At 51.5% G+C, this 27,035-nt stretch overlaps 2 protein-coding genes across 4 annotated transcripts in view; both read left to right on the forward strand.

The window, feature by feature from the left end:
• HPS1 (HPS1 biogenesis of lysosomal organelles complex 3 subunit 1) overlaps nucleotides 1-8,506 on the forward strand; it is a 32,491-nt gene extending 23,985 nt beyond the window's left edge. The window contains exon 19 of one of the 3 annotated variants that reach the window (XM_067024891.1): nucleotides 8,479-8,506. In XM_067024891.1, coding sequence (XP_066880992.1) covers nucleotides 8,479-8,506 — 28 coding nt within the window. Of the gene's footprint in view, nucleotides 1-3,325; nucleotides 4,447-6,016; nucleotides 8,299-8,478 lie in introns of those variants that run through there. The other 2 variants (XM_067024890.1, XM_067024892.1) reach the window with 2 other exon arrangements.
• Nucleotides 1,226-26,812, forward strand: PYROXD2 (pyridine nucleotide-disulphide oxidoreductase domain 2). The gene is made up of 16 exons (XM_059054714.2): nucleotides 1,226-1,679; nucleotides 6,017-6,036; nucleotides 8,479-8,572; nucleotides 8,657-8,730; nucleotides 12,292-12,447; nucleotides 14,395-14,548; nucleotides 16,357-16,418; nucleotides 16,511-16,608; nucleotides 18,799-18,940; nucleotides 19,336-19,470; nucleotides 20,727-20,799; nucleotides 21,062-21,218; nucleotides 21,613-21,767; nucleotides 22,482-22,588; nucleotides 24,553-24,673; nucleotides 25,424-26,812. The coding sequence occupies exons 1-16, from the start codon at nucleotides 1,553-1,555 to the stop codon at nucleotides 25,492-25,494; spliced, it is 1,746 nt and encodes a 581-aa protein (XP_058910697.1). The 5' UTR covers nucleotides 1,226-1,552; the 3' UTR covers nucleotides 25,495-26,812.
• Nucleotides 26,813-27,035: the final 223 nt, after the last annotated feature.

Here is a 27,035-nt window from a genome sequence, read left to right on the forward strand (position 1 = left end):
AGGATCCTCACTCCTGCACCTAATATTTTCCCTTCACTTTCAGCAGCTGCATGATGTGACATGTCTAGTTTAACCAGTCCCCCTAGTTTTTCAATATTATAAATAACACTGAAGGGAAGATGCTGACTCGGATTTTAGCAGAGACACACAGTGTAAACTTTACGTGGCGTGTGGAGGGGTGTCTGAGTCGCGAGTATAAGTGTCCCCAGAAGTCCCTCTTACCCAGAAGCTACTTTCCATATACTCTTATAATTTTGAGATGCACTTCTAATAACGGGTTTCTAGATATCAGAGCAGTACAGAAATTCCCAGCCCCTAGGGTGCTTTTTCCTATACGGGGAATGTCCTAACCAATGGGAAGGGAGCAAAAGAGGCTCCTAATTCAGGACAGGCCAAAGGAGAGTAAGCACTAAGCCAAAGATATTTGGAGATGCGGTCTCTAATCCTTGAGGATTCTTGGAAAATGGGAAAGGTACCAAAACACAGAAGAGAAATGTTCAGGCCTTCAAAAGAAAAAGGCGAACCGCCAAAATCACAAGGACTGAACTGGCCCCCAGACCTCTCCTGCTGTGCGGCAGCCTGAGAAGTGGATGGCATTGAAGCAAGGACGTGTGGCTCTCTCTGGGGGCCCCAGGGCCACATGCCCGCCCTCCCCGCAGCGTTGCTGAGGCCCTGGTGCCAGCAGTGCGGAGGGCCTGCCCCAGAAGCCTTCAGGCAGCGGGTCCCTGAGCCCACTGTGGGCATAGAGCAGCCCCCCCACAAGCCGGAGGGACGGGAAGCTGGAACAGAGTCTGACCCAAGTCCCTCTCTTTACTTGGATTCCCACCCCTAGCTCATCCAGGACCTTTAGTTCCTTAACCAGAAGCAGGACAGCATGGGGGAGGAGACGGGCCTTTGGAACACTCATTTGCATGCGCGCGCGCGTGCGCGCGCGCACACACACACACACACACACACACTCTCCAAGCCTCAGTGCCTTTGGAACACTCATTTGCATGCACACACACACACGCCACACACACACACACACACACCACACACACACCACACCACACACACACACACACACACACACACACACACACACACTCTCCAAGCCTCAGTGCCTTTGGAACACTCATTTGCATGCACACACACACACACCACACACACACACACACACCACACACACACCACACCACACACACACACACACACACACACTCTCCAAGCCTCACACACACATTCTCCGAGCCTCAGTGCCCCTCGTCTGAGGCTTACACAGGGGCTGGCACACAGGAACCCTAGAGAATTAGCACGGTGGTTACTCTCCAGAGGTCTGGAGGCACGGGACTGGTTAACAGGCGACCTCCCGCGACTCAGCCCGCTGTGGATGGGGCCAGGCTGGGCTGTGGGCAGCTCAGCGTGCCCTGTTTAGTCATGGCCCAGGGCCAAGTACGGCAACTGGGCTGCAGCTCCTCCTCTCTTCCTGCTTTCTCCCTGCTCCTCCCCCTGCCTGGAGAGGTACGAAAAGCTGCTTGCAAGCAAATTCTTGGCCTAGCCCAGGGCAGAAATGGCTGCATGTGGCCGAGGGCTCCATAGGGCCGTGGGTGCCTCTCCCTGCCCCGCTTGGAGACAAGCTCACTCTGACACCAGGGGACGTCTGAAGCCGGAGTACGATGCAGTGGTAATAGGAGCAGGTAAAGTGGGCTGGGCCAGAGCTGAGGGGCTGAAGGGCAGCCCTGCCCAGAAGCCCCTCGCGTCCCTCTACTCTGGCACAAGCTGGCCAGAAGTTGGGATGAGAGCAGGTGCTGGTGTGGGAAGCCCACCTGTCTGCGAGCAGATGCCGGGGTTCTGGGGTTGGCTTTGCTGTCGACTCACTGTGTGGCGTGGGGCAGATTCTTGCCGTCTCCGGGCTTGAGTCTTCCCATCTAGAATGACCAGGGAGGACTAGGTGAATTCAGGGGTTTCCGCATATCTCCTGTGAAATTAGCCATTTGCCACCATGCTCTTGGAAAGCATATGGTACATAAGGTTTGGAAGGAAAGAGCCCTGGGATGACAGAAGTGTGAAATCCAGCCACCCCAAGTGCCCTGAGTTCTGGTCACCACCACCTGACCACTGAGACCCCACCCCCCACCCGAGGACACTGCAGTTGCTCCATAAAGGGGAGTTAGGAAAAAATAGAAATGAGTCCCAGAGGTTCTCCTGCCTATACGCAGAGGGTGACAGCCCCTGTTGCCTTGCCTGCCTGGGCATGTGGGAGACCTGCTGCAGTGACCCTGCTATGCTTTGCTGAGCCCCAGGCTGCAGGGCACCTGATTCCACCGCAAGTGTGTGAAGCTGGGGGACAGGACCAGGCTGCCTTTCCTCGAGGCCTTCCCCTCACACTCACACAGAGCCCCAAATTTCAGCTTCTGACCTTATTTCCCACTGGGTTTAGACAGAGCGACCATGACAGGCCTGGAAGGACATGCTCATCACACAGCTTTAAAGCTGTGCCCCTGTTTGGGCATTTCTTCATTTTTACCCCTATGAAGAGCAGTCGTGTGCTGGCAAATGTTTACCAGTCACCTCTCCAGGGAAAATGTGTGCATATATATCCATACGTAAGTTTATTATAAATACGGAAGTAAAAGAAGTGTAGCACACAGTTTTGCAGATAAAATATACAATACTCTAAATTCCAGGTAGCCAATCCATTCTTACTGAGTACCTGTGACTTCTGCTCAACTCAGTAACCAACCTGTGGTTGCAATTTGACAAATGAAAATAGTTCTGAAAGGAATGTTGTTTGATATTTTTATTTACTTTAAACAGCAGAAAAAAAGTGAAACAAAGGTTTGTGTCTGAACTTCACTCCTTCCTCAACGAAGGGAATGACTTGGCTCAATCAGATAATGTTTTTCGAACACTGGAAGAACAGTTCCTCAATGTTTTGCACCATTTCACAATGTAACAGCTACAGACACAACTGCCGTTAAGTTTAATCTACATTATTAGCAGGTTCTCCATCACTTTCTTAAGCCTAACAACCAAAAACATAATAACTCAAGCCCTGGTGTGTAATGTTCGCAGATTTCCATAGTGTGAATACTCCCACTGTGGCCTTTTTCAAAGTTACCAATATGATGTCACCGAAGGTGAATTTGGGAGAGAAATGCAGCCAAGGATCACCATGTAGCATGGCCCCTCTATGGGTCTGTAGAGGTAAATAACCGTGAAAGCATAGCCAACCGTTAAAGCAAAGTAAAACAATTAGGAAGTGACAAGGTTTGAGTACTTATTACCTTTGTTTTTAATATAATTATTTCATTGTAAGTTGATGTAATTTAATTTTTACCAGGGGCTGCGTTTGACAACTATCTCACCAACTTCCAGGGCTGGGGGACTCCTGCTGCAGCCCCCACTGACTGGGCTCAGGAAACGGAAGTGCCTCCCACCTTTCCTGCCCTTGGTGACAGCCCAGCCCTGCTGTCTCTTGGCAGAGAGGGTTCATCATAGGTCCCCAGATACCTGGGTGAATTGCCACAAGTGTTGTGAGTCTCAGGCCTGAGTTTTTCTTTGGCATTGCTTCTCTAATTGCTGGTTTGAAGGCATTTCCAGCCTGAGTGAGGAACACAGTGGCATCTTCTAAGGTAAAGGTTATCTCTGCTCCCTGAGGTCACACTGGGAGCCTGGGAGCCACCTTAAAGAGGACCCTGATTTAGTCATTTGACTAACTTTGCCTAAGAATGACCCAAGGAACTTGTTAAAATGCAGTTCCTGGGCCCCCTACCTGGTGATTAGGATTCTGAGGAAGTCAGCACATCTAACCAACACTTGGAATGGATCTGATGGGGGCATCTGCAGCCCACACATTCAAGAACCCACGTTCAGAGCAGCTTCTCTCCAGAGCTCCCCCGTTCCTGCTGCATAAGGAACCCTGCAATCTGGCCTGGAGATAAGCTGAGCCAGAGCCCACAGCTTAAGACTCCTTCAAGGGGAAAGGAGAGGTCACCAGAAGCTGCAGGAAGGCTCAGCCAGGACTGGGGGTGGGGGAGTTGGGGAGCGCAGAGGAACTTGGGCTGTTGGATCTTTGACCTTTGCCCTTTGAGGTCTGTTTGTGCATTTGTGGGCTTACATGTGATGATTGAACTGGACCTTGTTGCTGGAAGCCTTCATTAGTTTTCCAAGATTTATGATCAGCACTGATTAAAAGGCAGCTCCCTTTTATTGTCTGCTAAGGGACAGGTGCCTTACGTGCATTACTGGTTGTCCTCCCTTCAACGCTGCAGGTCTGTCAGGCCTTGTGTTTTTAGACGTGAGGGAGGCAGCAGAAGACAGAATGAGCCCAGGACAGTCTGCCTTTAATTTGTTGTATGTATTTGAGAGCAGGGCTTTCCAAATTTCAGGTTGCAATCCATCCATTCATGATTCCCTTCCATCATATTTTTAAAACTTTCTTAAGAAAATTATCAAAAACATTTAAAAAGTACTATATCAATTAGCATTTTAAATGAAATATAATCAAGTAGATCATCACATGCTTATCACATGATGATTTAATATTAGTTCCTGAAACTTTTGTTTCTGTGAAATACATTTATTTGGGGGTGGTGGTGTCAGGTCACAGAGTAAAATGCATTTCTTCCTCAGATCATGGTCAAAGAGGTTTAAAAAACTCCATTTCAGAGATTTCTTTAATGGATGATAAATTGGCTCAATGACCTCGAAAATTCTGGGAGGTCTCTATGTGGAAAATGTAAAACAAAACTAGCTCAGCCATGAGAAATCCATCATGTGGGTCATTGCTGCCTCCTATTTGTGGATGTTTGTCAATTTAATGGCTGAGCCTTTTATTAGAGTCAACGCTGGGTTCAGGTTGGCGCTCAGAGAACATAGTTATCTTCTGGCATTTTTGAAGACTCAGAGTGACTTTCCACAACCAAAGAGAAGCATGAGCCATGTGTCCCAGGGGAGGCCTGGCCCCCCTCCCTGAAAGCAACCAGGGCCTGTTCTCTGCCCATCGAGGACTTCTCCAGCTGCTGCATTTTATTCTGAGACTAAGGAAAGGGGAGGCCCCAATCCCAGGGCCCCATGTGCTTGGCCTGTGGGTCTGAGACCACCTGCATCAGAATGACCAGGGAGCTTCTGTGAAGTGCATCCTGCTCCACGCCCCCAACCTGCTGAGTAGATTCTGGGGAGGCGTTGGGGAATCGGTGTTTACCCGAGCTCTCATGTGATCCTGAAGCTTCTAAGAGCTGGAGAGGCACTTGCTAGCAGTGGGCTTGGTGTGTGGAACATGGGATCCCAAGCCAAGTTTCAGGGCTCCTACCCCAGGGGCAGCCTGCCTAAAATTTTTGGAAAGAAACTTTATAATAGACAAATCTGCCCAGTCAGCTGGCACCCCTGAAGCACGCTGAGCTACTCTAGCGCACGTCAAAGCCGTATGTGTTTCATTCATTTTGAGCTGTTCCTGTTTTACTTGGGGAACACTGGGAATTGACAAAGACGCCCCTTCTGGGGCACAACAAGCCATGCGTGGCAGCAACTGTCCACAGGACCGGCACTCCCCCGGACGGCTGGTGATTCCATGCCAGCCAAGGACGTGCGGCATCATCGTACAGCCTCGCCTCCCTCTCTCCCCTGCTAAGTCAACTGTCACACTCCCTCTGACAGAGTCACCCGCTCATCCCCAAGTGCCGGAAGCCCAACAGTGCGAGCCTTCGTGGGATTGTTTTCATCTAATGACTGTGGATTTCTCCTTGTCCCCACTCCAGCGTGAGCCACTGGCCAAGCCAGGGTGACAGGACTTTTTTCAGCTCAGGGCAAGAACCAGGGTTTTCTGACTCCCCAGAGATTGGTGTCTTACAGCATTGAGCTAGATGCTGTTCCAACATCGAGGTACAGGTGAGGGGGTCCCCCAAGTTCTGCTACCTCTCCAGGATCTCCATGGGCATGGGGACAGGGGTGGGTGGCCACACTCCTCCAGGAATGTGTCTGTCTGCCCGCTGACCACTGTCGCCTTCCTGCCCCCTCCTCCTTCTCGTTGCAGGACACAACGGGCTGGTGGCTGTGAGTCCCTCCCACTCGGCCCCACTTCATTGGTCCCTGGGTGTGTGGCCCTCAGCAGGAGTGTAAGGAAGCCAGCAGGATGAAGGCCGAGGGGGAGAAGGAAAGGCCGGCTAGTCCTCGCGCCCTGGTGCTGACCAGCAGCTGGCTCGAATGGACATCTGCAGTTGCTAAGGAGGATATCAGGGGCTCCCTTGTTCTCCTCTCCTTAATGCGCATAGGTTTCCCCCATGACCTTTCAAAAGCAAGGTGATAAGTAGCTGGGAAAGTGTGTAATGGGCATAGCCTGGGAGGCAGGTCAGAGCTTGCGGGGTCAGGTAACTGGGGCTGGGGGGCCTTTGACTCCAGATGGTGGGCTGTCCTTGTGTACAGACCCCATGTTCCCCAGCTAGGTTTAGGCCAGGTACCAACCAGGGGAACACAGCAGCTATACACGGTCCAAAGTGTGCCCTGGAGACAGGGAGGAAGCCGACCTAGCAGAGGAAGCAGGGCCCTGCCCCAGCACAGGTGGGTTCTGGGTCCCAAACTGAGCCAGGCCAGGGTTACCCTAAGGCTGTGCTTCTCAGACCGGAATCCTTGTACCCCTAAGAGGCCACAGTGTGTGCTAGAGGGGTTCAGGCCACAAGCCCAACATGGAGCATCTTCCTGCAGCAGCGGCTGCTCTAGAATATCAATGCAGGGGGCTCAGCAACATGGAGAGCCAGGAGACCTATGTTAAATCTTAAGACTTTCCCTGACATAGCAGTTTTACTTGAACATTTCAGTGGGGACATTATTTAACTCAACCGATCAGTAATTTAGAACATTGATTTTGTATTAATACCAACGTGGGTTTGTCCCCAGCTCTGCCACTTTGCATTTGCCAAGGTTAAGGCGAATCAGTTTATCTCTCTGAGCCATGGTAAAATGAGAATGAAAATGCCCACCCTCACCGAATTGAGGTGAAGGGAACAGATGGTGTGCCCCAAAGACCCGGCTCATAAAGCCTTACACAGATGGTGAGTATGGGGACACCGCGGGGCGTCCCAGGATGAGAGGTGTAGGAGGGACTTACTCTAGGACATGCGCTTCGCTTGGCTGATTCGGGGAGAGCCTAAGGCAGTAGGGGTTGGCTCTAGATTGGATACTGTCAGAGTCGGGGCAGCCCTGTGAGCAGGCATCTCAGTAACCGTGTGTGCGTGAAGGGGAGACTAGCGTGAGGAGAGCAGTCACTGTGCACACGTAGCGTCTCGGCCGAGAGAGGGGGCATTTGGTATTTTGTGGTGGCCCAGTAGACCCTGTCTCGTTTGTGCTTAGACACAATTGTGAAGTGGGCTTGCTCTGTCCCATTTGTCGTGATCTAGATTATCCCTGTCTGCGGTCATCATTGTGAGATTGTTCACGTCTAATGGGAGAAACAGGGCTTACGTCTGAGGGCCAGGCCACCTTCTGAATGTCATGTTGGGCTGCTCTTTTCTCCTTTCTTGTTAGGATGTGTCAGGAGTGTAGATTCTGGGTCCAGACCGCCCGGGTTCAGTTCCTGACACCTCTACTCATCAGTTCTGTGATCCTGAGCTATTAGCCTCACCAAGCCTCGGTTTCCACCTCCGTGAAATGGGGAGAATCACGGTGCCCACCTCTGGGGTGGATTATATGAGATGATGCTCGCACGGTGTCTGGCACATTGTAGTCGCCAAGCGAACTTTTTTAAAAGTTTGCCTTCAGAGCTACGCCATCCCTGTTGTCACCGTGGGGGTGGTAGCTGTAGTGGTGTGAGGACCAGCATTTTAGGTCTGTAGACTCAGGACTAGTTCGGTTCAACAAATATTTATTGATTTTCCACTAAGTGCTAGAGGAAAGTTAATCCGCCCCCCCTGCATCATTTGTTTCCCAAAATAAGGCTGTGCTATAATCATGGCTTCATTGATTGAACACGTCCCATATGCCCAGGACCCCGTGTAAGCCCCTCCTAGGGACCAGCTCAGAGAATTCTCACAGCGACCCCATGAAGCAGTCAAAGTGGGTGTTATTATCATCAGCCCCATTTTTGCACATGAGGAGACTGAGGCTGGATGGATTAGGTGCTGAGGCTGCCCCAGCAGACAAGAGAAAGGAGAGTGGAACCTGGGCGGTCTGGCTCAGCACTCACAAGGCAAGCTTACCGTGCTGCCTGCCTCAGACCAATGAGGAGAGCGAGGCTTGCCACCCCACCTCCCCAGGAGATGGGCAGGAGTTCACAGAGGCACCGGACCTTTCAGGAGGGAAGGTCACCTCGGGCTGGGAAGTGGAGGGGCAGGGGCAATCATGTCAGGTCTTAGAGAACGTTTGGGGGGGTGAAAATGTATGGGTGGCGGGGGAAGGGCATCTCAGAGGCAACAACAGCTTGAGCCAGCCCTGTGGTGAGGACCCTGAGAGTGCGGGTCAGCCCCCAGGGGTAAAGGGAGGACCCTGTGTGCCCCGCCCCAGGCAGCATACCTGCAGAGACTGGGGGTGAACACGGCAGTCTTCGAGAGACGCCACGTGATCGGGGGTGCAGCTGTCACAGAGGAAATAATCCCAGGTGAGCCAAAGAGGTGGGTGAGGGGCGTGGGGGGGGTGACCACTGGTGACCCCCGGTTACTGTCTTCATCCGATTCATTTTCAGGGTTTAAGTTCTCCCGAGCAGCCTACCTCCTCAGCCTGCTACGACCGCAGATTTACACTGAACTGGAGCTGAAGGTAGAGTGTGGGGGAGGGGGGGGCACCTGCTCCATGGCTTGGGGGCTGGGGAAGTGGGCAGTTGCTATTCTTCCCTCCGAGGGTGTATCTATCTCCCATGGTCTCTGTAGTGCCTGCCCCAAATGGGCTTTGTCTGGCCCACCCAGTGTCTTAAAGACCCGGAAATTTCATACTCAAACCTCTCGTAGAACAAGCTTTGTCAACATCAGGCCCATGTTCCTGCATGCTGTACCGGCTGGCCCTTTACGTGGATTCGGTCCCAACTTTGCTTTGTCACATCACTTCCCGGGGTCTGTCCAGCCCCTATGGGAAACCTGCTAGAAGCCTTGGGCATCTGAGTTTGCGAAGCTGCCTTAGGACCTGAGCTGATTTCTGCCCTCATTACACATGAGAGCCTGTCACCGTCCTCGGCAGCTTGAACAGGAAGTCGGACTCGGGGACTTTCACCTCTTTGGGCTCCTGGGCCATTTTGAGGGCATCCTGTAATAGTACCTGCCTCATAAGGCTATCGTAGTGGTTGGTGTTTGCTAATCATTGATACAGTGCCTGGGGCATGGTCAGTGCTTGACAACTGTCAGCTAGTATTATTGGGTTGGCCAAAAAGTTCATCCGATTTTTCCGTAAGATGTTACAGAAAAATCCGAGCGGACTTTTTGGCCAACCCAGTATTATGCCCATTTGTCAACTGAGAAAACTGAGGCTCCAGAAGGACCTGTGGCCTGCTACTTCCTCTCAGACCTTCCCACTGTGGGCCTGTACCCGATTAGACTGAGCTCTGCTTGAGCCAGAGGATGACTCCGCCAACCTGCTTGGGGCCTCACTGGGCCTGTCTTCCAAGTCTCAGTCTCCCCAGCTGTCGATGAGATCATCTCCCAGTTCTATCCACCTGGAGAGTAAGCTTGCTTTTACAGTGGCGCCGCAGTGAGTCGTGGGATCCAGACAAGGAGGGCAGAGCTTTTGCCCTGGGTGTATGTGGTGGAGGGGAGGGGGTGTCTTTCATCCTGTATCAGCCAGCAGCTGCCTTCCCCAACTCTCCCTGGACCAGCCTTGACCTCACTCAAGTGGCACCCCTTGTCCTCCCTCCCACCCTGCACTCACCTTCTGGCTCCCAACCCCATCCCTTTGCTCCTGCTTTCCTCGGAAATTTCTCTAAGGCAGGGCTCTCAAATTGTCAGGTCCCTCAGGATAATCTGGGCAACTGGTGGGAAAGTGGTTCTTGCTCAGAGGAACTAAGGGTGATTCTGTGGGACTGTGGCAGGCCCAGGAGCCAATGATTCTGAAGCAGGAGGACCCCAGAGCACAACTCGGAGAACCACACCACTTAAATCTCCCATTTCTCTGGTCCCTAATACACGGCTTGTCCCTTCCCAGCAATTTCCAGCCAGGACGGCTGTACATGCTGAGAAATCCCATGGGTAGATCAGAAGCGTTTTGTTTTTTACAAGAGTGAAACTGTGTGATCTGAGCAAATCTAACTGGGGCAATCTAACGATGGTTTAACAGCCTCTTCTTAGTCTGACACCACATCATCAAAACCATCAAGAATAACCACGGCTCCCTTTATGAGAGAAAGTCCTGGAATCAGATAAATAAATTAATCCTGTTCAATTATTGAGACTTGAAACAACCCTTGGGATCCTCTCGGGTCCCTTTTTCGGTGAGGGGAGGTTATTGATTCATTCATTCAGCAAATGCTTCTGAGCACCTGCCCTGTGCCAGGCCCTGGGAGAGGCATGTGGGGAGACAGCGGCGAGGGAAGGGGGCAAGGCTTGTGCTCTTAGTGCGAGGACTTCAGGGAGAGGTGAGTGCCACCTAAAGAAAGGAAAATAAAGCAATGTGGCAGTGAGGAACTGGAGGTCCAGCCTGGACTGATGACCAGGAAAACCTCCCTGAAGGGGTGACGTTCGAGCTAACATTCGAATGCCAAGAAGTCACCAGCCCTGTGGACATCTGAGCAGAAAGCACTGCAGTCAGAGGGAAGTGAAGGTGGACAGGCCCAGGGGGAAGGAAGGTCATGTGGCCGGAGCAGACAGTGCCCAGCGGAGAGGCAGCAGATGGTGTGAGAGAGGGGCAGGGGCCAGAGGAGACAGGGCCTCGCGTGCTGTAAGCAAGGGCCTGCGCTTTATCCTGAGCGCAGGGGGCAGACAGCAGAGGTGTTAATCGAGAAGTGGAGTGCTGGGATTTGTGACTTTGTGAAAGGTCATACCACCTGCTGGATGGTGTGGCTTGTGGTGCAAGCAGCCGTGGTCGCAGGGTGGTGGCTCAGGCTGAGTCAGGGCGGGGACGTGTGGACCAGGTCTGGAGGCTGAGCTGTGAGACCTGGTGATGGATGGGATGCCAAGGGTGAGGGACACAGAGGAACTAGGGACGCCACCTGGGTGGGAAAGAGTTCACTGTATCAAGAGGAACCAAACTGGAAGTTCCTCCAGTTTGGAATCAAAGGCATTCCCCATCTTAGTGTTAGAAAGGATCCTGCGGGTCTCCCTGCCCCTACCAATGCTCAGACTCGCCTCCATAGAATGCTCAACCGTGGAGATCCTGCCATCTGGAACACCTGTGGTGTGGGGAAACTTCTGCTGTAATTATTGGAAAGATCTCTTTTGGTTTCCTCATGTTTTCCTAAAACTTCTGCTCACAGATCTCATTTCGGGGGCAGGGGATGGGAGTGGGGAACTTGCTATTCAAGTGACATTTGAGCAAAGACCTCAGAGAGGTGAGGGAGCAGACCAAGTTTCTGGGGAAAGAAGTCTCTAAGTGCCAAATACGTCAAGTTGCACACATTAAATACATACAGCTCTTTGTATGTCAATTATACCTCAATAAAGTGGTTTAAGAAAAAAGAAGTCTCTAGCGGGAGCAGTAAGTCTTATTTGTGGAGGTAGCACAGGCCCTTTTTGTTTTATCTCCACCTTCTTTGAAGAAGTAAATGTACTCTTGGAAAGTTCTGTGTGCTAGTCAAATATTTGTAAATCAAATCATATTTTCAATGCATCAAAGGAACTTCCATTTAAAGTGACCCTGCAGTAAATGAGTCTGCAAAGTAAATAAGTTGTTTCTGATGTGAATGATTTATCCACCTTGTAAATATGGATTTTCACATAACCGTGGCTTTATTGTGTCTTTCTCAGTTTTAATTATTATTTCTGAAATGGGGGCATTTAAAGACTAACAACGAGAGCCAGGGCTTTGGAGTCACAGGGGTGTGGTTTCGAAACCAGGATCCACCTCCCCATGTGACCTTGGACAAGTTATTTCACTTCTCTGAGCCTCTGCTGTTGCATTTGTACAATGAGGATGATATACGTACGGAGCTGTTGTGATGTAACCATTGTAAACCCTAGTACAGTCCCTGGCACTGGGTAGTGTGGCATGGTATGGTATGGTCTGCCATAGGGTGCCTGAGCAAGAGGGCTTTTTATACACTTATATCAAAAATAGGAACCAGGACCACAGGCCTTGGGAACCTGCATGCAGGTACCTAAGTGGTCACACAAACACAACCAGAGAAGGGTCATGGGCAGATCCCTTCAAATGTTACCTGTGCTGTCTTGTGTTCTGCAGAAACACGGGCTGAGGCTTCATCTTCGAAACCCCCACTCATTCACACCTATGCTGGAAGAGGGCACAGCGGGCAAGGTGCCCAGGTCCCTTCTGCTGGGCACAGACATGGCAGAAAACCAGAAGCAGATCACCCAGTTCTCACGGAAGGATGCCCAGGTAGGGAAGGTGACCAGAGACTGATCTCCTCCATTTCAGCCTGGTGGCCGCTCTTGAAAAAAAATGGGTTTGGTTGGAGTTGTCCTAGGGCGGGTTGTCAAAGGCCACAAGGGTGTGGACAGGCCACTTCATCTGCCCTAGGAGGGCTCCAGTCTGGGCCAGCACTGCAAAGAGAAGGGGTGGCGGACAGTTGGTTAAGACCAGTGAACACTGGACACCCTCCAACCTGTGTGTGTTCAGCATGAGACCACTGTTGAGGTGGGCTCCACCTGAATTTCAAAAGGGAGTCCACTGATATATCCTTAGCTCTATGTGCTTTCTCCTCTCCTGCTTTCAGACAGAATTCCAGGTGGTCATCAATATTAAAGCACATGAAGGCCAAAAAGAAGAAGGGGAGATCAGAGACAGTTAGGATAGAATACACTCGATCAGGAATTTAGGATAAGAGCATCGTAATAAATATTCATTTATTTTGGCATCATCCCCTGGCAGCCCAAGGTAAGAATGTGTCCATGATGGCGAGCAGGTCTGGTGAAAGGGAGTACACACAGCTGATGGAGAAGGCATATTTCTTTTCCTAGGATTGCACTGTGAGGAGTTTGCTGGGTAGCTTTGTCCGGATGAGTCGTTGAATGTAACGGGCCCGGTGTGATTGGTTTTACAGATATAAAAAGATTCTTTGAATGGCCATTTTTTGTACCAAGCCTAGATACAAGCTGAAGGCATAGCATTAACTCATATCTTGGTGGAAACATTTTTATAAGAAGAACCTGGGTTAACCAGTCCATGTGTGTTACTTTTTGTTGTGTTAATCTAGTATTGGGTAAAACCAAGAAAACCACAGACACAGCATCTCTCTTCAGCCAGTGGTTTTCAAACACTGGCTGATGATCAAGTCAACCAAAAAAAAGGGCTTTTCAAGTGATTCTTTTGTGCAGTGACTTGGGGGTCCACTGCCTACACCCTCTCCTCCAAGTCCTGCTTGTCTCAGATGCGCTAGAGAGGATTCAGGGCAAAGCCAGATCCCTGGGCCTATAGAGCAGTGGCCTCGGCCATGTGTGGCCGTGGCCCTGTGTGCTGGTGACCACAGGAGCAGGAGGCAGAGGCCACATCCCACTGTGGAAAGTAAGGAGCTGAATTCTGGTTTTGTCTTTGCACGTTGTCATATTAAAGACCTGCTGTAGAGAAAGCTGTTTACCTTCATTTTAATCAAGATTCTCCAATGTACTTCAACACAGAGCTTTTCTTTATGTAACAGTTGTTAAAGTTCCATGGGTATATCCATGAGTCTAGATGAACCAAAAATTAAAAGCTCTCAGCTGAGAATTAAGACAGGGCCTCGGGTAGCATGGGTGTCCACCCTTGCTCCTGTCACCCATCCAGGGAAGGGGGTGTGGGGGTCATAACCAGGCTGTCGAAGTGGATTCTGTTGCGGGAGGTTGTGGGGTGAAGGGATGCAAGTTTCTGTCCCTGCTGATGACAAGAGGATGCAGGAGATTTGCAGCCTGGGAAGGAACAGTCAGCATGCTGGAATGCAGGCAGAGAGATCTCACTTTTATCAATAAGATACAGAAAGACAGGACAGAGAGGAGAAACTTTTAAGTGGTTTTTAGTTTATCACAGAGACCACTTTCTAGGATACTTGAGGTTTCCGTGGCTGACAACTGGTCTTGGCCCACATCAACCCCCTTGTCCCTGCCACTACACGGTGGCCCTCCTACTACCCAGGCTCTCTCTGACCTCCCCTAGTGTTGACATCAGCACACAGACCTAGAACTGGGAATAACTCAACACAGCCAGGCTGAGCCACACTGGGCATGAGGGCTGAGGAATCAAGGCTCAGCTGGGGGGCAGCAGGCCACATGGGGCAGCTGGAGGGCCAAGCAAGGGGACAGTGTCTTTGTGGGATTCTAGGCAATGGGGCCTTGACTCGGAGCTCTGTTCCAGGCCTTTCCCAAATATGAGGCCTTCGTGAATCGCTTGGCGTTAGCCATTGACCCTCTGCTGGACGCAGCCCCGGTGGACATGGAGGCCTTCCAGCGGGGCTCCCTGCTGCAGAGGCTCAAGTCGCTCTCCACCCTCAAGCCCCTGTTGCAGGCGGGTAAGTCCAAGGGCAGGAATCTGGGCATGATGAGCACCTTCATGTGATTGAGCCCATTTTCTCCACAATTGGACATAAGCCTGAACCTCCAAGGCAGCCTGTCAACTGCCATCGATTAATAGGGGCCACCTGGAGCACTTTAAATGACAAAGTTTTAGGATGGCGTGCTCTCAAAATAGAGCCTGAGCCAAAGACTTATGTGCAGGTAATTCATTTTGAAGGGGGATCCCAGGGAAAGGAGGAGAAACGGGAAAGAGGGAGAGTTGATACCAGGGTGTGTTACTGACCTGGCCACCACTGTGGCTGATGAGGTCCTTCCCTCTGAGAAGCCTTAGGAAATGCACATGAGGACACGCCCACGAGAAGAAAGGGAAAACATTTACCCATTGGGTTCTGTCCCCCAGTGGTCAGAGGTTGCCCCCTGGGGTATTAACTCCCACATGAGGCATTAACTTCTGGATTGTGCATCCATGGGTGCCAAGTGGGTTCCCGTGGGTGTCCTGTCGTGATGCCAGAGAAGCCCCAGGGAAGAAATGAAGAGGCACATCTTCAGGTCTGAGGTGGGATGCTGTCAGGTTGCCCTGTGTGAAGCTGACCAGAGCCTGCACGGAGCTCGTCACCATAGGCGTGGCTGGAATAAGAGATGGGGCCAAGAGAGTTTGAAGAGATACCCCCATACAAGAAGGATGCTAGATTATTGGGCTCAGAAAGAAAAAAATCTGTGATGAATTAGTGATGTCTGCCGTGGGTATGAGAATGGAAATTTCACCAAACCTGCTATTATTTTCTACCACTCCTCTAGGGTACAAAAACCAGTTTAGCTTCTATATTCTGGAAAAATACTGCATCAGTTAGCTGTGGTCACAAAATTGCTGCATAACAGACTACAAAATTCCATAGCATATAAAAATAAACATTTATTTCTCAAGTGTCTTAATGGTTCAGCTGATCCCAGCCGGGCTGAGCTGATCTGGTCTGGTCTCATGCATGTGTCTGTGGCTGGGGCAGCTCTGCTCCAGGTGCCTCTAATCCTCTTCTTGGAAGCCATAGGTTAGTCCAGGCGTGGCCTTCTTATGTCAGTGACAGAAGCACAGAGGGCAAGCCCCAATGTGCAGGCCAGTTTCAAGCCTCTGACTGCATCACATCAGTAAACATTCCACTGGCCAAGCAAATCATTTGAGCCCAGAATCAAGGGGCAGGGCGGTCAACTCAGCTAGGGAGGGAAGCAGTGCAGAGTTACATGGCAAAGTGTGTGGACACGGGGAGGGGTGAAGAGTCAGAGCCAGTAGAATCTACCACAGATGCCAAAAGTAGACATCACCTCCCAGATTACCAGTCCAAGGAGCGTCATACAATAAACATTCATGTAGTAAATACTTATTGAGCATCTACTATGTGTCAGGCACCAAGCTGGGCACTGGGGCTACAATGCCTAGGGTTCATGACCTCTGCCTTCAAGGTCCTAGTGCCCAGTTACTCTTGGAGATAGTTTGAATCAGTATCAGAGGAATGGATTAGCCAAGCTGCTGCCTCCCAGGGTACGGCCTTATAGAACTCAAAGTAGGGGAATAAGATACAAATTAAAAATTGCCCAAAAATAATTCTAACAGGTAAAATGTATTAAGTGCCTATGGAAGTGCTTTAGAAATGCTCTACATACCTCGTTTAATCCTCCCAATAGCTCTTAGGGGTACAGAATATTTTGTACTCCCATTTTACAGGAAAAGAAACAGGTGCAGGGACATTATGGATCAGAGTGTTCCCTTCTTGCCTGTCTCAGTTTACATTTTATGGATCTCCTCCTTTAGGTCGTATCCTGGGAGCCCAGCTGCCCCAGTATTACCAGGTCCTCACAGCTCCAGCTGCCAAGGTGAGGGGCTCCCCAGCCTCAGACTGGACCTTGCAGTGAGGAGGCCTCTGCTCCCAAGGTAAGCCCTTCTCCTGGCTGTCTTGCTGACCCAGGTGCTGGATCAGTGGTTTGAGTCTGAGCCTCTAAAAGCTACTCTAGCAACGGATGCTGTGATTGGAGCCATGACAAGTCCCTACATTCCAGGGAGTGGGTGAGTGTGGCAGGTGAGGTGGGGCAGCAGGAGTGGAGCAGATTCCCCCACGAGAGCGATAACTATCATTCCTTGAGCTCACCCAGTGAGCCAGCCAGGAGCCAAGCACTTCACACAGGATTCATTTAAGCCTTGAAGCAACATCTGAGAGCCGTGGTTCAGAGAAGGGAAGTATCCCTCCCAAAGTCACACAGCTAGTAAGTGGCAGAGCTTATTTCCAGCCCAATTTGTCTGACCTCCCCCCAACCCCACCCCAAGTCTTCTTTCTTAGCCACTACTCCCTACTGCTTCAGTAGAAACACTTCTGTCCTGCTTCCTGTGATAGCTCAACATGAGTATCTTCTTCCCTATCATCTGTCTATCTATCTATCTATCATCTATCTATCTATCTACCTGTCTACCTACCTATCTGCCTACCTATCTATCATCTCTTCCCTTCCCACAAAGCCCCGTTGCCTGTCCCTCTCCCGCAGATCCTTTCCGTGGCTTCCAGGACTCACATACACACAGATACCTTCACGTGGATGGGAAGCTGCCTTTCCCCTGTGAGCGGGAGGTGTGCTGACAGCCTCATCCGAGAGGGGGCAGTCAGACACAGTGAAGTGTGTAGTTGCGGTATGATTTAATGAGCCCCTGTAGGAGCAGGAATGGAGGGGTGTGTGTGTGTGTGTGTGTGTGTGGTGTGTGTGTGTTTTGTATGTGTGTTGTGTGTGCATGTGTGTGTTGGGATAGAGGATGCTGCCAAGTCTTGGGCCATTTCCAGTGCACCAGAAGATGCAGCTAGAAGCTGTCAGTGTGGCTTATCTCTCAAGGGATAAGAGTACACTTTGGAAGTGGTTTTTCAACACACACTAAGCCAGCCCCAAATTCCCCAGGGCCATGGAAAAGTGGGAGTTGGCAGCAGTTGCAACATCTTGGCCAAGATCAACCAGCCAATTTGGGTTTTCCATTTGGGGTCTCTGGTCCTTTTCTCTGTGGGTGTTCAGGAGGCTTAGCTACCGCCCAGTTTGTGAAATGGGCCTTTTAAGTCATTTGTTTTTTCATTAATTCTTTCAATAAATATCGATGGAGCACTTGCCTGGGGACTAGGTCCAGGGACACGGTAGTGAATGGGGTTGAAATCCTAATGGGGGAGGTAGACACCGAGCAAGGAGTGGAATGGAGAGTTGTGGGCACTGTAACGGTGGGGCAACGTGGTCCAGGCTCAGAGAAGCCCCCCATGAGAAAGAGATGTTTCATCTGAGACTCTGAGGACAGGAGGAATTAGCCAAATAAAAGAAGAGGGAGGAAGGGGCTTCTAGATTCTGGAACAGCATGTGCAAATGTAGGAGCTGCAAGTGGATAATATGATCTATTGAAGGCACTGAGAGGTTTGGCTTAATAGGAGTGCGGGGTGTTAGGGGGGCGGTGTAGGGAGGGCCAAGGCTGACGAGCAGGCAGGAGCCCTGAAGGCCAGTTTTGGAGACTGGCCATCACCCTCAGAGCACTGACAAGCCAGTGAAGGCTTGAAAAGAGCTGAGTGACAGGAGCATAGCTGAGTTTTGAGACTGGGCTCCAGGTTCTACGTGGAGAAAGGTCTACAGGGAAGAACGAGGGGGAGAAGTTGGTCCAATTAGGAGGACGTTACTACAGCAACTTAAGAAAGAGAAGAGAGTGGCCTGGGCCAGGGAGGAAGCAGCAGGGAGTGGGCCATGGAAAGTTCTTTGGGAGGCACTCGACGATGTAGGTGGTGAGGGCCTAGTGGGAGGCAAGACTGACACCCAGTTTTCTGTTGGTAACTGAAGGTGCCATTCACTGGGATGGAGAAGACTGATGGAGAGACAGGTTGGGGAATGGGGGCAAGGGGATGGGTTTAAGATGCCTGCCCAAAGCCATGCCAGTGGAGATATCTGTGGGTAGCTGGGCATACAGTCTGGCACTCAGGAGAGAGCTGGAGAGGCAGGTTTGGGCATCGCTGCCACATTGTTGGAACCAAAGCTCTGCCCCCAGACGTTTACAGGGGGAGAGGATGCAGAATGGGAAGCGAAGGGCTCTTGCAAGGGTCTCGAGCTCATTTAAAGGATAGTCAGGCCGGGCTGGATAGGGTCAGGGAGGGGCTGAAGATACAGCACAGGAAGGACTCTCTGCACCTAGAACTCTGAGGAGATTAAACCCCACCTCCAGCCACTGATTCTGATGATCTGTCCTCAGGTATGTGTTACTCCATCACGTGATGGGGGGTCTGGAGGGGATGCGGGGGGCCTGGGGCTACGTCCAGGGTGGCATGGGTGCCCTCTCCGACGCCATCGCAAGCTCAGCCACCGCACACGGAGCAAGTATCTTCACTGAAAAGGTGAACAGCCCCTCTACCCCACCCCAATTTTTGGCAAGGATCTTAGAGTAGAACAAAGTCTCGGATTTGGAGGGTCCCTCATTTTACAGGCTCTCCTTGATGGACAAGGCTGGGCTCAGAATTGAGGAGCTTGGGCTCTGCAGCCTGCACTGCTATGAACCAGGTCCCAGTTCTTCTGCATACCCACTTTGAATTCACAGCCACTATCCCACATTTGGGCTGAGCCTTTGCATTGGAGGGGTGGGCTAACGCCTCACCAGGAGCTGCAGAGAATCGGGGCCGGGGTTGACAAGGCTGTGAGTGCTTAGGAGCAGCACGGACAGCGGAAATCCCCCAAGACTCAACCTGCATTTCCCTGCCCGGGAACCCTGGGGGCTCCTTCCCGGTGTCTTTAGACAGTGGCTAAGGTGCAGGTGAGCAGTGGTGGGCGCGTTCAAGGAGTCGTGCTGCAAGACGGCTCGGAGGTAAGGAGCAAAGTGGTGCTGTCCAGCGCGTCGCCGCAGATCACCTTCCTGAAGCTGACGCCACAGGTGAGGCTGGGGGTGGAGGTGAGATGTCTGCCTGGGGTCGGTATGTGGAGGGATCAAGGGGACCAGGGCTGCATCAGGGTGGGATATGCGAGTGCCAAGTCTCTCCGGATGTGGGGAAATCTGTCTTCTCTCCTTACCTAACGGGCAGGGAGCAAAGAGCAAAGAAGCCTCACAGGTGAGGGGAAAGGTCCGGGCAGGTGAGGTGACTGAGGCCAGGCAGTTAGCAATTGGCAGAGCCAGAGCTAGAACTCAGGTCTGACTTTCAACCCAGAGTTACTCCTACAGCTTTCCTACTATCCTGATTTCTCCCCTCTAACCAGCTCTAATTCCACTGTTTGTGTCCGTGATCTGTTGCCACGTGAATGTTGCATAACAACCACACAGCTTCTGGGCATATGACAAGAAATACAGATTTAGCACACAGAGCGGTAGAAATCAGTTGATCTTGGCTGAGTTCAAGTGATCTGGGCTCACTCATGCACTCCTCCAGCAGCTGCGGGTCACTAGTGGGCCCTGCTGATGGCTGTGGCTAATCCAGCGGTCTCTGTCAGAACGTCCAGGATGTCTCAGCTCTGCTCCACGTGTCTCTCATCCCCCGGCATGGTAGTCCAGATCTGGCGAAAGGCAAAATTGAGCAAACTCAGTCACGCAGGTGCTTCTGTGTGCATCCTCTTTGCTAACATTAGCTTTGTCTCATGGCCAAGCTCAGTCACAGTGGGAGGGCAATAAAAAGGGGTGTGCATACAAGGAGGGTTGGGGACTTGGGGCAGTTTTTGCAATTGATCACACCTTCCCTGTCCCCCAAAGACATGTGTATATGTGTATGAGCATGGAGCTCCCAGCGATTTGGGGATTATTCTTGGGGACAAGGCACCACTTTTTCTGAGTGATTCCACTAATCAAATTCAGCAAACATCAGTTCAAAAGCATCTTGAGACAATTTTGAGATCATTGAGACTTCCAAGAGCTTAGAGACCAGAGGTGAAAGACACTGCAGCCCACAGGCCATATCCATAGCAGGAGCTGGAAGGGGCATTTACAGCCAGGACGCTGGCAGACTGCAAAGGAAGAAGTGGTTAGCGCTGAGCGGGAGGGGTCCAGGAGGGCTTCACAGAGGAAGTGGTTTGGCTGAGCTCTGAGGGAGGGAGAAGGTCTCCAGCAGTAGAGGTTGAGGGACCAGTCTGAACAAAGGAGTAAAGCAGCCCCCTTTACTGGGGGGCCTTGGCCACCCCCAGGGTAGAACCTTCTTCTTTCAGGAGTGGCTTCCTGAGGAGTTCGTGGAGAGAATCTCCCAGCTGGACACCCAGTCGCCTGTTACCAAGATCAATGGTAAGAGGCACACCAGATTGTAGAGCTGTTTCTTTTGAGGTTATCTGAGTGAGAAATCTCCATGTCTGGGAAAGGCTGACCTGCATCATCATCTCTATCCCCTGCCCCACAGCCTGCCCCCCAGTTTGAAGGTGAAACACTTTTTTATACTTTTTCTTTCCAGTCCACCATGTGGGTGAGCAGGTGATGGGTAGAGATAGAGGACCCTGGGGGGCTGAGGACACAGACCTTTGGGCCCTGACCCTCCTCTTTGGCCCCTCAGTGGCTGTCGACAGGCTGCCTGACTTCCTGGCAGCCCCCAATGCTCCCAGGGGCCAGCCGCTGCCCCATCACCAGTGCTCCATCCACCTCAACTGTGAGGACACCCTCCTTCTCCATCGGGCTTTTGAAGACGCCATGGATGGCCTGCCTTCCCACAGGTGGGGGCCCTAGAGACACTTGAGCCCCTGGTTAGAGCACAGGAGGTGTGGTGGGACGGCAGGGACCGCTGCTCATTCACCGCCCTGGCCTGGGAGGGCCCAGAGAGCCCGGAGCCTGCAGGTCTGGCCGGGGACAGGGGGCTGGAGATGAGGGAGCGCCCCGTGGGTGGTCTGGACTGTCCTGGTGGTCACCGAGCCTTTGCAGGCAAACACCACCATGTCCTTACAGAGATCATCGGCCCAGCCCCAGCATCCTCCCATGTCAGGCCTTCATTTTGTCCCATCATCTCAGAGTGGCTCCCCAGCCCCTTCCCTCGGGCAGGTGCTGCTCTTCAGGCCCCACCCTGTCTCCTCCCCGTGTCCCCACCCTGTCTCCTCCCCGTGTCGCACATAGACCTATGATCGAGCTCTGCATCCCTTCCTCGCTGGACCCCACGCTGGCTCCCCCCGGCTGCCACGTCATCTCCCTCTTCACTCAGTACACGCCCTACACACTGGCTGCAGGCAAGGCCTGGGACGAGCAGGAGAGAAACGCTTATGCAGACAGAGGTAAGGAGGGCTAGACTGCCCCGGCTCCACAGTGACAGCTGGCCGAGCGTCCCGAATGGCCTCCTCTCCTCCTGACTACCCCATTCAGTATTAACACCTGCAAGTTCTGTGCCAGGGAGAGAGGAGTACCCAGGGAAACCTAAATCAGCAGTGAGTAACTGCTGGGGTCAGGCCCTGGATGAAGAAAGCCAAAAAGACATAGTTCCTGCCCTCAGGTTGCTCACAGTCCAGTGGGGGAGACTAACAAACCCATCTTACAGTACAACGGACTGTGGGAACCAAAGGAGGAAGCTGTGAGCCAGAGAGACAGGAGAGCTTTCCAAAGGAAGGGACATTTGAGCTGGGTTTTAAAGGATGAATAGGAGTCGACCAGGCAGCAAAGTGCATTCCAAGCAAAAGAAATAACTTGAGCAGAGCAATGAGGTGAAGAAATTTTTGCATGTTCAAGGGGAGACAAGTGTTTAGGGTTGGAGTAAAAAGGTGGGAAGGAGTGGGAAGCTCTACTAGCCTGACACCCATAGGCCTCTGTAATGAATTGTTTATTTGCCTGTGGACTGTTTTTGTTTTTTTGCTTATTGAGGTATAATTTGCATATGAAAAAATATCCATTTTAGGTGTAGAGTTTAATGAATTTGGTAAATATGCCGAGCTATACAATCTTAATGCCTCTTCTTTCTCCTAACACCACCTCTTTTCCCTGTGTTCGACACCCAGTGTGTGATTGCATTGAGGCCTACGCCCCTGGCTTCAAGGGCTCCGTGGTGGGCAGAGACATCCTCACACCCCCTGACTTGGAGAGAGTCTTTGGGCTTCCTGGGGGGGTGAGTACAGGACTGGGGTCTCTCGTCACACTCTCCCTGTACCCCGACTCCCTGGCATGCCCACTCAGCTTTATCCTGTCCCTCCACACCCAGCCTTCAGCAGGAAGAGAGGACAGAGGCGGAGACCACAGCAGAGAGGGAACAGAGACACGGTCAGATTTAGGCAGTGAGGGAGGAGTGAGGAGAGGCAGCACCTGCCGAGCAGGTCACCAGGACTGCGGCCCTTCTGCCTGGATGTCCATGTCAGCCCCTCCCATCTGCCTTTCTTCAGAGGGAGCTCCCCTCCCCCAGGCAGCATGTGCTCACACTTCCCTTCATACAGAGTGAAGTAAGTCAGAAAGAGACACATACCGTGTGCTAACACATATATATGGAATCTAAGGGAAAAAAAAAAAAGGTCATGACGAACCTAGGGGTAAGATGGGAATAAAGACGCAGACCTACTAGAGCATGGACTTGAGGGTATGGGGAGGGGAAAGGGTAAGCTGTGACAAAGTGAGAGAGTGGCATGGACATATATACACTACCAAACATAAAATAGATAGCTAGTGGGAAGCAGCCTCAGAGCGCAGGGAGATCAGCTCTGTGCTTTGTGACCACCTAGAGGGGTGGGATAGGGAGGGTGGGAGGGAGGGAGACGCAAGAGGGAAGAGATATGGGAATGTATGCATATGTATAACTGATTCACTTTGTTACAAAGCAGAAACTAACACACCATTGTAAAGCAATTATACTCCAATAAATATGTTAAAAAAAAAACACAAAAAACTCACTGAGCCTGGAGGCAGGGGGATGGGTCAGGAGGCCAGGTCAGATAGAGCAGTGACTAGCTTCCTGTGGCTATTGAGCCCTTAAATGTGGCCAGGCCAAAATGAGATGCGCTTCGAGTATAAAATGTACCCCAGATTGCAAAGACCGAATACAGAAAAATGTAGCATGTCTCATCAATAATTTGAATACCAACCACGTGTTGGAGTGATAATACTTTGGATCCATTGGGTTAAATTAAATATATCATTGAACTGGGTTAAATTAAATATATTATTAACATTAATTTCACCAGTTTCCTTTTAAGTGTTAATGTGGCTACTGGAAAATCTAAAATTACATGTGTGGCTCCCGTTATGTTTTTACTGGACGGCGCTGGGCAGGATAGAGAGTGAGGGAGGCCAGGCAGTGGGAAGGGAAGGGAAAGGGTGGAGGCGGAAGACCTGGGCAGGTGGGTTGAGAGGTCTTGATAAATGTGCGTGCCGAGGCGGGTGGAGGGGACGTAAAGAGTCCACCTGAAGGCCCAGGAGGGGGAGGTGACGCCATCTGCGGAAGCAGGGAAGACAGGACAGGAGCCGACTCAAGGGAGGAGGACGAGCTCAGCCTGCGACATGTTGATGGGGCAGGTGAAGGGCATCCCCACGGTGACGTCCAGCAGATGTTGGTCTCCTTGTCCAGACCTGCCCCGCAGGTGTGCCCTTCCCCCTCCCCCACACCTGCTCCCTCCTCGGCTGGTCTGACCCAGGCCAGTGGAGCAGAACCTTGCTCAGCTCCCAGTATCCATCTGCCATTTACTGTGACCTTTGAACCCCAAGGCGCAAGCTCAGCTGGGTGTCTTGGCCAAAGAAACATGTGCCAGCAGTCAAAATAAATCCACTTCCTCTATTTTTCAAACAGAGTGAGGGGGATTCCTAGTCCACAGCAACATCTTTAAAATCTCCCTTTTCCTTCCCATCCAGTTTCCTTACCCTCTGAAGATGCTCCCTACCCTTCTTCCTTCTTGAAAAATGCCTCTAGGAAACTTCACCCCCAGCCCTAGGACTTGTGCCTATTCTCTGTCTTCCCATCCTCATTCTGCATCACAAGAGCCCAAGAAAACATCCTGGAAGAAGAACCTTCCTTGGAGAACAGGGGAGGGGAAAGGGGGGGAGAATGTAACACTCCTATGTTAAAGACTGTGGCCCTGCCTCCTGCAGAATATATTCCACTGCACCATGGCCCTGGACCAGCTGTACTTCGCCCGCCCTGTGCCCCTGCACTCCAGCTACCGCTGCCCTCTCCGGGGCCTGTATCTCTGCGGAAGTGGGGCCCATCCTGGTGAGTGACCCTCGGTCCCACTATCCTGTGCGGGCATCGAGGGCTGGCAGAGGCTTGCAGACAGGGGAGCAGGGTAAACAAGGGGGGAGGTGAGAGGGAGGGAACTCCCAGGAGAACAAGCCACCACCCACATTGAGAATTCTCTGGCCACAACCCTCAGGTTAGCTCACCTCCTCCCCACGAAGCCAGGGGATACATCCCAGTGGAGGCATCTCTCCAAGTTCCCATGGTGGGTTGTGTAAGACCCATGCCTCTAAATTCCCCATCGGTATTTGAGACCAGTAAGGATCGGCAAAGTTCAGTTTCTCAATTTTAAAATTCTTCCCTGCTCCCCTCCCAGGCCTACTGACCCCACGGAAGCTCATCTCATATAGATGCTTCCTCTGAGCTATGTGGGCCCCGGCCTCCCAGACAGGGTCCATACTTCCATGACTTCCTCTCAAATCCTTAATCCCTCATTCTAGTTTCACGTGCTGGGAGTCTCACCATCTGGCCCATTGGTTCTCAGGCTGGGTGGGGGGGGGAGAGGGCCACTTGCTTGGACCAGGCACCTGGCCCTTTCTGCACTGATTCAGGGGAGTCCAGGATCTTAATAATCATCCCAGGTGGTTCTGATACCCACAGCCCCAGCATCACCCTTCAGGCGTCCCTGCTCTGCTTTGTGGCTGGTGCCTCAGCAAGTCCCATGGGGGGACGGAGGGGTGGGAGGGGGGTGAGCACAGCTTTGGTTCATGGGAGACTCCCTTCCAGGAGGAGGTGTCATGGGAGCCGCTGGACGCAATGCAGCTCACGTGGTCTTTAGGGACCTCAGGAGCATGTGACCCCAAACCAACTCTGACCCAGGAAGATGAATTCACCCTTGAGATGTTACGTCTCCATTGGGTCAGCTTCCCAGGATACGGCTTGAGGCAGGCAAGTCCTCAAGTCTCAAACCACTATTCTAGAAAAAACGTACAAGTTACATTGGGTCCTAGTTAACCTCGCATCTATGGCTTCTTGAATGAACTGGTTTTGTTTTATATCGATAGTTTGCATTTTTCTGTGTATTAGTACAATAGGTAATGTGCAATAACCGGATGGGACAAACTTGTCTGGGGTGCCCAGTAACCTCACAACATCAGCTCCAAACAGTCCGTCTGATCAACAAGCATCCTCTCCGCACTGTCTGGCCCCCTCTGCTAGCTGATTAAAGGACTGGCCCGGGGAGGCCCAGTCTACTGCTGTCACATTTCTGGCAAACTGTATAAAAAAGGACCCAATTCCCCAGTGCCCCACAAGGTCACCCACAGGAGCCTTGGCCTGAGCAGTGCATGGCCTCTCAGGCCATCAAAACCGTCAGAGTCAGGCAAACAGCAGTCAGGGTGAGTGCAAGGTGGGTGTAGCTGAGCGCCATCTGGGGACCCACATTCCCAGTTCTCGAGATTCAACCGCTGACTTCCCATGAGCGAGCCATACCTGTCACATCACTAAAATCTTTCCACGTAAACCTGTGTTATTCTGAAGTGAGTTGGGTTATCACTCTTGATCAGAAAGTGTCACACAAATGTCCCCGTGGTAATCCAACTTCTTCCATCCCAGCAGCCAAGGCCATGGTCCAGAGCCCCCATCAGCAGAGGAGGTGCAACATTCCCTGGGGCATCACCTCCCTCTCTTTCCTGGGCAAATTTATACAGATTAACAAATGCCTGCCTTATTACTTAACCTCGATAAACCCAGATTTGTCATCTGTAAAGGAGTTGTTTTAAAGATCAAATAAGACAGCAGATGATGGTTTAGTCCACTATCTGGCACAAGATAAGCATTTGATACACGGTGGTGGTCTTGCTGCTAATATTGTTGGTGGAGATATTATTGTCATTTCTGGATTCTGCAGAAAGCAGTCTTTTTGACATCCTTTTTTTAACCAGGCACCAGATTGAAACCAGCCCACTAGAAGCAGTGTGACCAGGGCAGAGCAGAGCAATCTTTGGGTGCACCAAGCTCTTCCCACAATAAGGGCTGTCAATCTTGTCCCCTACCCCTGCTTCATGCAGCACTGGTACAACTAAATTTTTGAGCTTGTTGAAAATTTGGTTTTGGTCTGGTTTCTAAGATTTGCTTTTCTCAAAAGACTTGCCAGGGCCCAAGAGGGGGAAAATGTAAGGAAGAAAGAAAGAAGGAAGGGTGGGAGGGAGGGAGGGAGGGAGGGAGGAAGGAAAGCTGTGGGGTGAGGGCAAGCACATCCATCCCTAACACTAGCTTAAGGAGAGCAGAATTGAATAACAAATAGGAACTTGTGAAATCCCAGGGGCCTGGGGCAGTTTGCGTCAGACTCAGTCTTTCAAAATATTTTTTTTTTTATAAATAAAAGTTACAAATGCTT

The sequence above is a fragment of the Kogia breviceps genome, chromosome 2, assembly GCF_026419965.1.
Source record: "Kogia breviceps isolate mKogBre1 chromosome 2, mKogBre1 haplotype 1, whole genome shotgun sequence".
Classification (NCBI taxonomy): domain Eukaryota; kingdom Metazoa; phylum Chordata; class Mammalia; order Artiodactyla; family Physeteridae; genus Kogia; species Kogia breviceps.